General features: G+C 38.5%; 1 protein-coding gene across 2 annotated transcripts in view; it reads right to left on the minus strand.

Moving 5' to 3' along the window:
- ARHGAP42 (Rho GTPase activating protein 42) overlaps positions 1-15,960 on the minus strand; it is a 173,129-nt gene that overhangs the window by 41,687 nt on the left and 115,482 nt on the right. For both annotated transcript variants that reach the window (XM_072850669.1, XM_072850668.1), the window contains exons 6-9: positions 15,808-15,918; positions 8,514-8,618; positions 4,661-4,790; positions 443-543 (exon numbers count right to left, since the gene is read on the minus strand). In XM_072850669.1, coding sequence (XP_072706770.1) covers positions 443-543; positions 4,661-4,790; positions 8,514-8,618; positions 15,808-15,918 — 447 coding nt within the window. The remainder of the gene's footprint in view (positions 1-442; positions 544-4,660; positions 4,791-8,513; positions 8,619-15,807; positions 15,919-15,960) is intronic.

The raw sequence follows: 15,960 nt of genomic DNA on the forward strand, positions 1-15,960 counted from the left end.
GTTTTTTTTACGGCGGTCAAACACTGAAACAGGTTGCCCACAGAGGTTGCGGGGCTTCCATCCTTGGAGATATCTAAAACCTGACTGGACACAGGCCTTGCTAACCTGCTCTGGTTGACCCTGCATCGAGATTAAACTAGATGATCTCCAGAGCTCCCTCCCAAACCTCATCCATTCTATGATTCTGTGCAAATGTGATTGATTTCCTATGCATTTGGAACCCCCACATTAGAGATGTTATTTAATATGTGGTTTATATCCATTTTAAAATAAATATTTTTATTTAAATATTTATCTATGCTACATAAGACATGCACTGCTTCATGTATGAAAACAGCCTTATGCTTTGGTCACCACATTTTTTCTTTTAACAGTTCCTGAATGCTTAATATAAAAGATGGAATATACAGTTCATGTATGCATTCATGTATGTGCAACTTACCACTTTTCCACCAGATTTTGTTTCAGATATACTCATTGTAAATGTTTTTGTTCCTTTATCGTAAGTGCAGTAATGTTTTACCCATGTAAATCCAAGAGGTCCTAGATTAAAGAGAGATAGTATTAAAAATAATTATCTTGGCATTTTATCACTTTTAATCGGAGTTAGATAGAGAAATGAAACATAACAGCATCCACATGTAGCCTACAAAATCAAAAACTCCCATAATTTTTTAATTTGAACTTGTTCAGGTATAATTTTCAAATCTTGCAGCTTCATGAAGTTGCCCAACAGAGTTCCAGCAGACTGATTTTCTTTGGCAACTGGATGGGTAACAGCATTTTACTAGGGTAGATAGGCAGGAGACAGGCAAGACCCTGAGGAGTCTTCTGCCTAAGAAATATAGTTGAAGATTTTATCAACCCAGGTGAAGCATCAGGATTCAGTATTACATCCTTTCTCTGAGGGAAACCTTGAAGTCTGGTATTAGATCCAGAAAACTGGATGGTCATGAAGTCAGAGTGCATTTTCCTTTACGTTCAGAGTTCCTGTGAAAGGTAACAAATGCTTTTGGTAGTATCATAGGAACTCTATTCTTCTACCTGTTACCTTAAGGGAGTGGGTAAAATTGCATTAGCTCAGAGATAGATTTAATCTTAAAGAGTTGAACACTGACAGGTGATTTCATTATGGGAAAGGAAAGGAAGGAAGGAAACAATGCACTCTAAAATGATAGTGGTTTAGAGATGAGGGATAAAATGCTGGGTGGCAGAGGTGGCACCTTCAGCAAGAAACATTGGTCTTCTATGCCTTGAAGGGGTCCTGCTGGGGAAGAGGTGGCTGTAACAGTGGCACACAACCGACCGTGTCCACAAACTGACAACTGCACACACTCACAACACCAAAGTATAATGTACTTAGGGATTCACTGTTCAATTCAGGTAGCCATACATGAAATCTACAGCAATCCCCAAGTAAGTGAATGTGTGCCTTATCCTGAAGGGGTCACCCCACACTACTTCTTAATCCTACTGCAAAGTATAGGATCTCTGACACAGAAGATGTTTTCACTCCTGGATTACCCAGAGCTTTGCTCAGGTGTTGCTGTGAACCTTTAGTGAATCTAAACACAAAACCCTCTTGAGCTTAAGCTCAATGATATTTTAAACTTCAGCCACTAACCTAGCTTAGATACAGGTATTTTATAATGTGTTCTTTGCTGTGAGGACATGGAGTAAATCCTCCCACCATTTCCATAATTCTCTCCACATCCTAGAAGTACAGCTAAGATCTCCCACAATTTTCTGGAAAAAAAATATGTTTACTGTAGCACAGAGAACAAGACAAGCTCCCAGATTCCTACAGATACATCTGGACGGGTGGTGCACTGCAGAGGACAGGATAATTCAGGTTTTTGCAGTGTGACTGCCCCCCCTTGGGACAAAACATTATGGCTATAACTGCACTGATTAATAAACAGTGCTGGCAGCATTCACACTGACTAGGTAACACATAGTCAATAGGTAACTTGGAAAAAACTTCTTGGTTTTTGAGGATAGGAAATTTAGCATAGAGGGTGGGATATTCTATGCAAGCTGGTCTCAGTGGCAGAGCACAGCCCCATTTATTTTACTAGCACTGACACAGCTTCTGGGTACTCAGCTGCACAGACCAAACACAATGGCTGTGTGTGAAGAGGTACCAAGAAGGAAAAGCATTTCTTTCTTTGGACAGCATTATGCTTCAGAGCCTGGCATTCAAACATGGCCCTTCTCTGCAGAGCCATCACAAATGCAGGTGCCAAAGCAAAATACATATATATAAAATGCAGTATTGTAACTTCATGTGTAAATTCAGAATAGGAAAGGACTAGATGATACTTTCAACCCACGTGTGATTTTCCAATTCATTTCAATGGGAGATACTCATGGGAAAAATGTGATACTGTTTTTTTCAAAGTACAGCATAACTGGACCTTTTAATTCTTTTTACAATGAAAGAGCTCTGAGTTTAAAAAAAAAAAAAAAAAGTATTTTAGGGGGTTTGTGTGGTTTTTTTTTTTTTTAAATGTAAACAGTTAAATAAAAAGTTGGATGTCTGGCAATACAGAAACACAGATGTGGAAATTTACACAGTCTGTTACTCCGACTTGGAGAAAGTTCTCCCATTGCCTGTGTTTTGCAGGAAAGTAATGTCACAAATTGAAAAGTCAACTGGTTACCCAGCCTCAGAAGTTAGCTGTTCTGTTCCTATATTTTACTTTATTTTCACTTAGCAAAACAAAATCTATAATTATTCTAAATCAGTTTTTCCTCTGACAGCATTCCATTAACTCTTTTAGCATATATAAGAAAGATGAGTGCTCTCAAAGCAGATTTAGAGAAGTTTAGAAGTCACCTGTTTTTCATTAAAGAATTGTAGCCAGACACCTACATTGCAACTTTAAGTCTGTTACTCATGACCGTCCATCTGAATGAAAACAATTTATGGCCTACTGCTATTTTTTTTCCAAAAAACATATTTACAACCATGCATATCAGTAATAAATATATACAGGATTTACTCTCAAGAATAGCAAACATTTAACCCAGTTGCCCATAATTTGACAAGAGCCTATGGGATGATGGTTTTCTGAAAGTAAACCTGCATGACAAGGAAATATACAACTAGTACATTCCCCACTAACACAGAGATTACAGACCCTCTTACTCCAGAATAAACTGATGAACAAATTTCTTTTCAGTACGAGGATGTCAAGTTGGCCTCTCACTATTTAATGAAGCACAGCATGTGCCCAATGCTTCACTCCTTTTCTTCCTCCCCCATTAGCAGGGCTCAGTGTAATTTCCACTTAACACAGGTTTCTTTTATCATTATTACTCAATTAAAACATAGAGGATCTTCTTCAAGCTTTCAGTGCTACTGAGGGTAAAAGTGGCTGAGGTTAACTATGATAAGCATTGAGGTTTCTTTCTTTCAGCTCACATATGGAATAAAGATTAATTTCATTATGTTACTTGGAAAATCAATTATCTATAACTCCATGTAGTCTCTTGAGTTATCCTCTAAAAGGGAAGCAGTGAAGAAGATATCCTTAAAACTGAAGTCAAGCGGGGTCAAGTCTGACATAGGAATTCTATACCCAGATGCCTTTTATTTTTTTTTAGATTGAGAAATCAGGTGCAAAGTTGCATTTAACAATTCTTGCATGAACATCAAACTTGCAGAAGCATGTACACACTATCTCAAAACACTTTGCTAGTGTCATTCTGATTCCACAGCAAACAGAAAAATGAATAAATAAATATATAAACCTGGGTACACCATACAATGAAAGCTATTTTACTGAGGGTTTTGCATGATCCTGCAGCTAGTTTGGCTTGGTTTTCTATACTGGTTAGAGTGTAAAACAGTGGTAGCTGATACTTCAGGTGACGTATAGTTTTGAATTCTCTCATTTGACTTTTCATATATTTCCTGGTTCTGTTTTCATTCATAACATGATGTATTGCTAGGCTTTTCCAAGTAGTTTCAGATACTTATGACAACTTTAGTTCTACACTTTCATTTAGTTCATCACTTCATTCTCACACCAGATGAAGTGAATAAAACATAGGTATAGACTTGCAGCTGTTTTGAAGCTGACAAACTGTACTTAGATGACTTTTCTTTTTCTTACACCTTTGTTTTCCATTATGTACATGTTCATTTACTCTTAAGGTGGCTGGGTCCATGGAGATCCCTGGTACAAGGTGGAAGTTGCTCCTGCTGGGTGAACTATGGGCTCTGTTCAGGCAGAGAAAGTACAAGAGACAGCAGGGTTTGGCAGGCAGAGCCAAAGCAGAGTGCTGGGAGATTGCAGCTTCTGCAGCAAGGAGTAGGGCAGCCAGCCAGAGTAAAGTTTGATACCAGTCAGCCACTGGTGTGGCCAATAGCATGGACCTACCCACAAGGACCCAGGGGGCAGGAGTTGACTTGCTTACAAGTATTTTGATCACCATTCCATCTGACCCTAGCTACTCAGAGTGCTTTTTGAAAAGTTAAACGCTTATTTTTCTTTTGAACCTCTCAACCATTTGGAAAGCAACCATAGCAGTAGTCTGCAGATATTCAAACACAGAGCTGTTGCGTTGTCCTGCTAACTAAACCATTTTCTCATCCTTGCATTTGTTGCTGTGCCTTGCACATCAAATTAAAAGGTACATCTGTTTTACTCACGTTTCTCCTGCACATAGAGATAGCCTTCCATTGTCCACTGACTTGGTGGTCTGTAATCCTGGTTGGCTGATTTCATTCTTTGCATGAGTCTCTCCACTTCCTGCCTAGTGCTTTCAAAATTATTCCGGGTCTAATATCCGGAAAAAGAAATAAACAAAAAACCACATTATCTCATGCAAGTACTAAAAAACAATGAAGAACTAACTACTAATAATGCCAAGGAGATTGTATTGGAGACCAACAGAAGCATTTGCCAGAGACATAAAAGAGAAAAAAAAAAGCAATAAAGAATAATACTCTTCATTGCTCCAGAAGCCTAGGAATAACATAGTAATGAAGAATTCAACTTAAGCACACAAGTGTAAAGGAAACATAGTTGAGAATAGTAACATTGCTCTTTCTGCAAGTCATTAACCTCAGAAAGGTCATTTCGTATCTTTAGGTATGCTGACACAGCATTTTGCAGACAGATGTGGGCTTTCTCTCTGCGTACTCTAGGATACACAGACAGAAGCCAGGCTAAACTAGAAGCTGCTGATAGCATAGCCCCAAACCTGAAGTAATAAGTCCCACTGAACCACTTGAAGTACAGTGCAGAAAACACGAGTTTGGGTTAATGCCAGGCTAATGTCTCTAGACAGCTGCGGTCTCTCCACACGAGGAAGAGACAAATGTACTGTGTATCCGTATCTGCAGTCCGCAGCTGCTGATACCCAAAAGAGTCAGGTTACCGGCACTGTCATCAACATTTTTTCATAGGACTATGCAAACACCACAGTTAAGTATAACATAAATATGCTAGGTAAGAAACAGGTCACAAGTGGCAGAACTGTGCCAAAAGCATGGAAGGACTGCGTCTGTCCTAAATATCGTGTATGTAACCAGGCATCTGGCCAAACAAACAATTAGGTACAAAGGTGGGTTACTCATATTTGCTAATATCTATATGCATCTAAATGGACATTTTTTCCTATTGAATTCAGTGAGCCCAGGGTTTCCCTCCACATACTTAGCACAGTATAGCAGAGAATTATTATAAGGTGCCAGAGGTTTGATAAGTTGCTACTAATATACCAGATGTTGAACACTTTGATCCTACAGGTAATAGAAGAAAATAAAGATTTTTGTAACGTTTCTGCAAAGTCATCTTATGGACTCTAATCCTGCCTAGTCAGAAAGATACTCTCAGGACTTTATACACTGGTGAGTACTTTCCCCTTTTTTTGGGCCATTCATGGAGTTACACGGTAGTATAATAATACACGTTAAATCTTCTTCCTGAAGACAAACATTATTATTAGAGAGGGAGGTAAAATTCTTCTCTGAGCTTTTCAGATTATATCCTTAGGGTGAAGTATCAGTTCAGACCAAACTTAACAGAGGTCATTTTGAGACCTTCAAGAGGGCCATGCCATTGAAGGGAGGAATGTCCCCATTTTGAGAGCTTATCTCTGTTTGTCTATTAAGTTTTTAATTACTACTTTTCAGCAGCTGGGACTTCAAACTAAATTATAGAAAACAAAGCCAAATGGACATACAAAGTACGCCACTGGCCAGCTGAAACAGTGAAAGTGACAACAGGTCATGTTAGGACATGGTGACCTGTTAAGAGCTGTCAGTCGGCCACTGCTCTGCTACTCCTATGGCTGTTACTGCTCCTGCTCTAACTTATAGGACAACTTTAAGAACAGAAACAGCAGTTCAGATCAACTATTCTCCAAGACCTTAACACACAATGCAATGGACAGCAGTACTTTTGACAGCTACAACAGACAGGCTGAACACAATTTTCCCTGAACACTGTCCTCAGTTTGTCTTTCCCTACATCTTTCACTTCAATCTGAGGTTGGGTGATGCTCTGAGTGACAAGTCAGTAGATAGCCCAGCTGGTAAAAAGAAGCTGTGGATCTAGATCTGGAGCTGGAATTCAAACTTCTGTGTAACAGCAGTGAACGATGTACTGTCTTAATTAACACTGAAATTGAAAAAATCCTTCAATAATTCTGTTCCTATAGATATAAGCATAGAAGATACTAACATATTCCGACTTACAATGCCAGTTTTGGTCTGTGCTGTGGGCTCATCCTCCTCTCAGAACTTGCCATATTAAAGTAAATAAATCTCTGGACTGAAGTACATTTTTCACCCTTTCACTGAAGCTGTGCTGTGCAACAACACTGACCCCTTGTGCCTTTATCTGAAAGAGTCTTAGTAGCAAACTGAAAGTAGCAAATAACATTAACTTCAAAGGACAAGGGGCTGAGATGCTCTACAGAGAGAGAACATTTGCATTTCAATCCAAAAGGAAAAGTTTAATAATCTAGGAAGTTTTGCCTTATTTCCCCAAGCAGCGTTTTAAATGGGATCTATACTTACATATGAACAATGGACATAAAAGGCGAAGGGGCTACAGAGGTGTGCTGCACACATTTAATTGCAGCAAAACCTGGAAGAGTGCAGTACTCCTAAGAATGCAGATCTACATTAACAGTGCTAAGGCAATGCCGTCTTCCAACTTTGAGCCAACATATGCCTCTCTAATAGCAAGATGCTACAGGGAAAATGTAAAGTTTTTTATTTTCCAGTAACCCATAGGGAATAGCAGTTGAGCACGGTAAAGTGCTCTTGTACTCCCAGACCTGTTTCATATTCCCTAATTTCAGTGACCAAGGCACTATCCAGAAAAGCTGATGTCAGATCTTCTGAACTGTTGTAGCTTGTTTGATTTTAGTGGAGCTACAAAAATTTCTGTTGAGTGAGTATCTTTTCTTGAAAGAATGAAATGGAAAAGAAATGGAGTCACCCCAAAAATACAGCATTTGGAGTAAATGATAGAATGATAGAATTCCCTCACTTTTTAAAAATTTGTTCTGTACTTTGAAGTTACTTGTCATGAAAAATGTAGGGCTGGCCCAATATTAACAGGTTGAGCTTCACTTTTTGCCTTAAAAGCAAGTGATAGTGGTTCTAATGCAAATCGGGCGTAAAGATGTTTTGTATCTACTTACTTGTATGTCCTTGGAAGTGTAAAATCTGAGTTATACAGTGAAATAAATATACACTTGTATACAGCAGTTACGATGAGTGGAAAAGTATGTTGATTAAATGCATTTTTGTTATTTCTGAAAGCTATAGAATTTTTGGGCACAGTTAATCTTGTATGGCTCTTACTACCAAATTCAGACCAATCTACAGCAAAAGATCCGATCCATCTGCCCAGTTGAGAGTAACTCTCTACACAAATAACAGATCCTTTCTTCTGGTGGAACTTAACGCTCGTTAGAACTGCTCACAGTGGAGGGAGGCCTCACCAGTTCTCTGATGTGGACAAAATAAATCCAGAGAACAGCCAGAGCATGGCTTCCCAAGTATGCTTTATATACAGTGGGAAGCCAGCAGGCAGCAGGGCAAGCTTTTTGTGGCAATCTGCGATCTTAAAGAAAGAAACTGCATCATTCTATACCAGTTAGAGCATTTTTGGGACATCCACTTACTCCAGAAGACAGGCCTCACTCTCAAGAAAGCATTTACATGTGTTTAAGCCCATCTGGACTACTGTGTTTTCTAATCAAAACTTGGCTGCTGTCCTGCTTTTTTGGTTCTTGCTCCCAAAATTTTGACCTGGAAATCACACATTGACTATCTGAAGATTAATTTTTCCATGTTATTTGTTGACAGGAATCTTCATTACATTAACTTACCAAAAATAACTTTTGCCTTTTCATATAATAATTTGATTTCAGCTTACTAAAACATTGCAAGATTTAGAATTCCAACAAGGTGCTACGAGTCTACTTTAATATCCTGAAATTAAATTAGCAAACAAAATGGTGTAAATACAAATCATCCTTACATTCTGCAAATTGAACTGCAGCTGCTGCTTGTACGGTGCAAACTCCTGAGCCAGTTCATATCCTTCATGGTAAAATGTAAATAATCCTTGAAGAAAGGCCAAGAGCTGAAAAGGTAAAATTGAGAAGCATTATATATTTTTAACATGAGCTCTTAATCCTGTATAACACAAATATAACAGAACATACACTAACTTATAAGGAATAGGTATTGTCTGTGATTAGTCTGTCTTAGCAACTGCTACACACTTTTTCTATTCAGGTGAATATTAGAAAGGAAAAACTAAGGACAGTTGATTTTCTATTCGTTTTCAGCACCAAAATATGGCAAACCATCAGCAAAAACCATTCTACGTCTTAGCTCCTGGAACATTCTAAGCTTTCATTACTCGCAACAACAAAGCTTTGCTGAGCAAGAAATCCATGGTCAGACCTTAAGAAAGAGAGGTGTTAAACAGGCTTTTGCATCATGAAGTTGTCATTTCCATAATAATTTAATTCACTGTCCTAGTTACTTTGTCCAGTATTTCAGTTGGAGTCTTTGGTGGTGTGCATTTTCCAAGTTCATACTTTCAGAGTTCAAGTTTTCTTTCTTCAAAATATTTTTTCACTTTCTTCATAGTAATTGCTTGGGCCATGACCTATTTTCCACAAATTAGACTCTTGAAAGTATGTTTTGGACAGCTTAATACAACACAAGAAATCCAGACTATTTCTTCCTGCTCTGAACAAAATGCAAACTCTATCTGGTATGTCTGTGACTGGCTCCAACAGAACAGTTGAAGTCGGTAAGTATCCAGTTGAAAATTCTTTTTAAAGTTTACTTTAAAATAATGTTTAAGTAGTAAAAAGTGCAACTAGATTTTCTGAATGCTTAGTTTAGCTGTTGAATTAATGCATTCCTAGTAGTTTTAAAAGCCTTCTAACTTATTCTGTTCTAAATTTAAAAAATGTTTTGACATTACCATAAGTATTCTTACCTGCTATTAAATAACAAGCATTTAATTTTTTATTATGGACTGTTTTCTTTGTATATATAATTTAGCTTACATACAATCACGTAGAGAAAATAACAGAAAAAGAGGTATTAACTTGGATGTACAATAACAAAAGCTATAACAAAAGGCCAGATTTATCTTAGTATATTACAGCCACTGAAAAGCTTATCATCTAGGCTAAGTAACTGGCTGTCCAGGCTGCCTCCTAACTCAGTAAAAAAGCACAGGTATTCAAGAGCATAATTCTTTTTTCTTTTTCAGACTTCTCTTTCAGGATGGGATGAATGATCCAATGGAAACATTTATCTCTCTCCATTGACTACTGAAGTAGTCTAGGCTCAGGCAACAAAAATGCCATCATTCATATTTAATGCACTTTTCTTTGTGTTACCAGTACCATAGGTTATTGTAAGTGAAACAGCTTAAAAATGTAGCTTTTACTGTGTTTGTATTTTCTTTAAATTTACAGTCAGCCCTACTTGAAGAAATGTAGTTAAATTGTTCTGTCTCCCTCTTTCCTATTGCTCACTAAGAGACTTCTATACTAAGGTAACACATGTATTTCAGGGGAATAGCTAAAATAATATTTTCCAATTTTAGAGCCCCATCCATTCCAGCATCACAAGACATTCCACACCCTTTAACACGCAAATTTCCACAGCTTGACAGATGAGAGATCAAGGACGCAGCTCTCCGGGCAGAGGAGCTAACATGATGACTTGCTGCTACCAGACTGAAGTCTTGCTCTCCCCTTCCCGTCCCTCCTCCCTTTCTCCATTCAGCTTTGTCACACATCCCGCACATCCTTGTGCCAGCTCTGGCATCACTGAGCCCTTCAGTGAGCATCTCTGCCTCGGGAAGCCTGCTGTTTTGCTGCATTAGTAAGTTAAAGCACTTCAAGGTTAACAGACCACCAGTGCTGGCAGAAATAGAAGTGTGAAGGCATGGCTGGGAGAAGTACTTCCCCCGTGGTTTTTACTGGTATTGCAGGACCAGATGAAACCCTGGCCTCAGGCAGAGGTGGTGAAAGCCCATGCCTGCCCAGTACGTGGGTCACGGAGCCTGAAGAACTGAGAAGATCCTTGGACATAAAAGCCACTTTTTGTGGGGCCTCTACAATGGGTGTGAATTCCTGAACCACGCATCCCACCACCAAACAAACAATGAAGGCAACACAGTCAAGTGAAGGGCTCCACAGCTTGTGTAAATTATCGCAGCTTTACATGATCATCTGCCCAGCTTAAATCATTATCTCAGCTAAGGACCTGGCCCTGCAAGTCTCTTACTGGTTATTCAAGTGGTTCTGAGGAAGGTCCAAATACAACATTTATCTTAAAATCTCCAATTATGCAAATGGATAGAAAGAGTTCTATAATTTTAAGGTTTATAATGTAATTCTAGGAAGAATTACATAAAAGAAAAGAAAAAAGAAAACTAATATCCTTTTTTATGAATAAAGTATAAAATAAGTCAGTAAATTATAACCAAGGCTCTGTTCTGGCTCCAGCTGTGCAAAGCGCCTGCCCACAGTCTAGATCCAGTTAGTCATCTGCATCCCCAGCTACAGCTCCTTCAGATACAGCAGCGTAACTACTCCTGTGCTTACTCTGACTTGTTTCAGTCCAAAGGACTCGAATTAACTTAACCTGTAAGTAGGAGCCTGCTGCTAACCCCACCCCTTTCAGCTAAAGAAGCACTGCAGGAGCAATACGAGCACTCGGCAAAACTGCGGTCAGAGCAGAATGTTAGAGCACACCAAAATTACAACAAAGGAACTAGTGGGAGAAAGTTTCAGTATGTCAGCTTATGCCTGAATTTTAAATATCAGTTTAAAGGGCATTTCTGGAGAATGTACTATAAACTGTTTAAATTGCAGCTTCAGTGCTTAAAGAAAACCATTTTCCACCATACAAAACGCTTTTACAGAGTACACAGAGAAATACCAAGGAGGAAAATACTTAACACAAGATGGCAGCAAAGCTGAATTTATCAGAAAGCAAAAAACCAGCAGCAAAAAACCCCTGAGAAAAATCTGAATGCATTTTAGTTAAAGTACTGCTCAGGTATTCTGGCAGTTGTGCATTGCAGAGGATCTGGCCTTGAGGTTCTCTTGGTCAAATACTCTCTGAGCACTTAGAAAAACAGGAATAAAAGAAAAGTAACAATATGCTTATTTTATGCAAGTCCTAGACCAGCTTATTCAAGTTCTGTGTTGAAACAACTGACACTGAGGATGGTATTTGCTTCTATATATGTGACACTAGTGGTGGAAGAACAGGGATCAGAAAACGCCCTGTACCCAATGGGCCTGTGCTGTTAAGGCATCTTCATAACTACTTCCATCAGGACAGGTACAGTCATAGCATTGCATGGAGGAGAGCTAAAAGCCAAAGACTTTTGCCCTAGGCTTATGCTCACAGTGGGATTTTCTTGTTGCTGGTGTTACAAGTGGCACTGCTGCTAAAGGCAGGCTCATAATTTTAAAGAGATTTATATTAAATAATAAAGAAAAGAAAAACAGTCCTTTTTTCTTTCAAAAAAGATTTTCAGAATATATTTTGAGGTTGTCTTCACATGTAAAGAGGTGATTTGCTTCACCAAACATCACATACAATGCCTGATGTGTTCATATCAACAATTTTTCAGTTCAACAAGTGCCTTATAGTTACCTCAATCTGAGTATGTAATCAGTCACATCAATAAAAAGCAAGGTCTGAACTCCATAACACAACGCTACTCACTACCCCAGCGCCATGAGGATTTCAACACAGAACCTGAAACAAAATCCAACTAGTTCTTGAGACTTTATTTATTTTTATGTAGAGCTGGTGACCTCAAGACTGCCTGGTCATTTCATTCTCACAGGAAGAAGACTGTACTTAGGTTTCGGATAGGGGAGGAATTTAACCTTTGGCCTGCAGCACATCAGCCAGAAGTCCCTGTCTCCCTGGTTTCATTTTATTTATAAGTATGATAGCACCAGAAGGTACTTATCCATCAGATTAAAGTGAATGTAGTTAATAATGTAGAAAATCCAAGGAAGAGGAAATTGAGTTTAATGTCCACAGTGAAGTCTAATGGAACTGCATGCAACTACAGGCAGGGTTTGTTGGTTGTGTTTTGTGGGTTTTTTTTCTTTAAATAAACACTTCTGGGCTTTCATGACATTTAACGGACCACCCTCACATTTCAGATAGTTTACTGCTTATGAGCTCTGTGCCCTGATTCCTACAGGTCAAGGAAGTCCTGGCATTGCTGAGGGGCAAAGTGGAGCTCTAGGAAGGAGTTTGTATTTCTCCTAACCATCGTAACATCCTCAGAAAGCTACGCTGGTTTGGACTATCTTCTCTGGGCATACAAGGGCACAGCTAGGAGCAGAGATTATTGTTGCTTACTTTGTTTTGTTATTTAACTTGCTGTAAAGTAAATTTTAACACTAATTTGTCCTTGACAAAAAGTTAAAATTCATGATCTGTATGAGAAGCTTTAGGATTTTTTTTTTCCTTGGAAAAAAATCAAGATCTAGGAGGATCACAAATAGGCAGCTGTCAGTTACTCACACTCTGGTACACATTAGCGACTCCTTGAGACAAGATGCAGAAAACAGCAGAGAAATCTAGGGCCTGAGGAGCAGCTGCAAAAGTCTACTCTAAATATTATAATCCTCCATTCAGAGTATGAGTCATTAACACGTTATACCTTAAAATCTCTCCCCACCCTCCTCCAGGAAGGAACATTCTCCACTCTTACCAACTTCCACTGTCCTACTATCCCAGGCGTAACCAACCTGGCAATTTTTGCTAGGCTACTTCTCCCACTCTGGTTCCCAGACCATCCTTATCTTTTGGCATAGACAAACTGAAGATCTTGGAAGGAGCTCCAGCAGACCATCTGCTTTTCAAGTTCTATTCCCATGTCATGGACTTATCCATGAACTTCTTCCACATAGGCATCACGATTTCCTCCCTCACTGCACTAACAGCCTTTCTTTTATTTTGTTAAACTCTCCTTCAAAGAGTCTGTTAGTAACATGTCAGACTGAGAATTACATGGAGATGTGATACTGAGCTGATAAATCAGAGACACAAGCAGCACGCGCACTAGAAGACCCCACAACTAGCAGAGCTCCTGAGGAGGAATGTCTATATAGACACACCACCAAGCATCTTCTAGCATCTGAACATCTGTAGAGCACACAGAGGAAAACAAATAATATGGCAATTCTTTTGGTATGTGATTTTAAAGTGTTAGGCTTTGTCCTTACCTACTTGCATCTAGGAGCACATGCTCATATGTCCAACATCACTTACATAAACTATGCATTTTTAGAAAGCCTATTTTGAAGACTCTTTTTTTTTTTTTCCTGATAATATTGCTGATGTGTATTTTAATTTACTTGGCATACTTTGCCTTATGGGTTTTAGTAAATGGTTTTATTCCAGCATGTTGTATGTAACAGACTAGAAACAAAAAATTAAGAATTCTGAAGGTTCAAAATTTTATAACCGATGTTATAATTTAAGCTCCACTTATATTCAGATTGATTATAAAAAATTCACACCTGGAGCCAGAAGACACTGCCTGCAAGGGCTATCATTACCCAGTCCCCAGAGTATTTCCTGTACCTGCATGCAACAAACAGCATAATGGGCTAAAATGCCTACTGATCTGACATGGGATGGCAACTGATCCACTCAAAAGTCAATTTTACCTACTGGATGTGTACACCTGCTGACAAAAATACCCAGGTCCACAAGACTGAGTTTACCAGTAACCTCCCCTGCTTGCTTGCTCAGTATCAGCACTGATGAATTGATAAATCGCTCTTTCATTTTGGTAATTCATAGCTGCTGCTGTGACGGCTGACATAGTGTGGGGAAAGCTCGTGGTCAAAAGGATAAAGCTCAGTATGTCCAGCTAAAATATATAAAATCAAATTTATTTTTCCTCTCTGTCTAGCACATAGGATGAGAGAGGGCCTATTTTAACTATATAAAACTGCACAATAATATTTCCCAATGTACAAAGTCTTCTCAATACAGAAAGTTTCTGTTACTTTAAAGAAGCATAAAGACTCCTATACCAAGGTCAGAGCTAGGTCAACATTGCTAGATTTTTCCAGGATGTGAGTTTTGCAGAAGTAGACAGAGACACACACTGTGGATTAATCTGTGACAGGTAGAAAAATGTTCTTATTTAGGAATCCGAGCAAAGTTTTAGTCTCTAAGATTTGGCAGCTGTATGCCATAAAGATAGGATTTCTGTAAGTACTGCTTGCTGAATCCAGGTTCATTAGTTTGCATCAATGTCAAACATTCACTATACAATACATTCTCATCTCATGGAAAGGAGGCACCTGAGAAGCTCTTCTTGGTGACATTGGGTGTTAGAGATGTAATTCAACCAGTTTCACAGTCAAGACTGCTGCTTTAGTTAGTTACAAGGAAGCTGGAAGATGGTGTGGAGAGAGAGAAAAAGTTATACTTGTCATGTTCCTCCTTCACAACTGATGCTCTGCTATGTTCAGCATGCTTAATGGGAAGGGGCAGATGACATTGGAAGTTCTCTGTCAAGGGCTTCAGGTACTAACTAACTAAGGCAATCGGCAAGCCAGTCCTATACGACATGAACAGTAGTAATACTACTAACATGCCACAGAAATATGCTAGTACATCATATTGAAGCAGCTTTTGGTACTGACTGACCCAGAAGATAGTTAGGGGTGGGAGACAGAAACACAGTCCAGGAGAGAATTCCAGATCTAAATATGGACTTTGAAACACAACTTTATCTTCCTCTTTTATGGCAAGTCAACATACGCTTTCTTTTATGTGCAAAGTAAACTAAAGACAAATGACTCCACCAACAAAAAAATAAACTTACCTATCCTACAGAAGAACTGATTTTTCACTTTATTTCATGTATAACTTGGAAAAACATATGTGTACACTGCCTACATGGAATATTTAAATCCAAAAACTGGCTCAAAACTTCAGCCATGAAACCATGGTATTAGGAAACATCCATTATGTGTTGCACAGACACAACAGTACATGTTGTCCCATTGAAATGTTATGCACACTCCTAGTCATCAGACATTTCACTTCACAGTAGATATGATACTCTTACATAAACCTTTAATAAACATGGAAAGTGCCCAAGCCAAGATCTTAATGTGTGTCTGTACACAAACAACCTGCGATCACAATTTAAAAAAGGCAGCAAAAAATAGATATTTTAAATTCAATTTTCAGCTTTAAATGCATGCATTCTAAAGGAAAGAAAACATAAACCTTACAGGTTCAACAAATTCAAATTTCTTTTTCTCTTGTACTTCTTGAATTTTAAAAACATATTCTAATGATGCTTCATAAAAGTTTTGATGTTCTCTGTCAATCTGTGTATCTGCCTAAAAGACAAAATGAAATATAGACAACATTAATTTACTCCC

Source organism: Ciconia boyciana, chromosome 1 (assembly GCF_034638445.1).
Source record: "Ciconia boyciana chromosome 1, ASM3463844v1, whole genome shotgun sequence".
Classification (NCBI taxonomy): Eukaryota; Metazoa; Chordata; class Aves; order Ciconiiformes; family Ciconiidae; genus Ciconia; species Ciconia boyciana.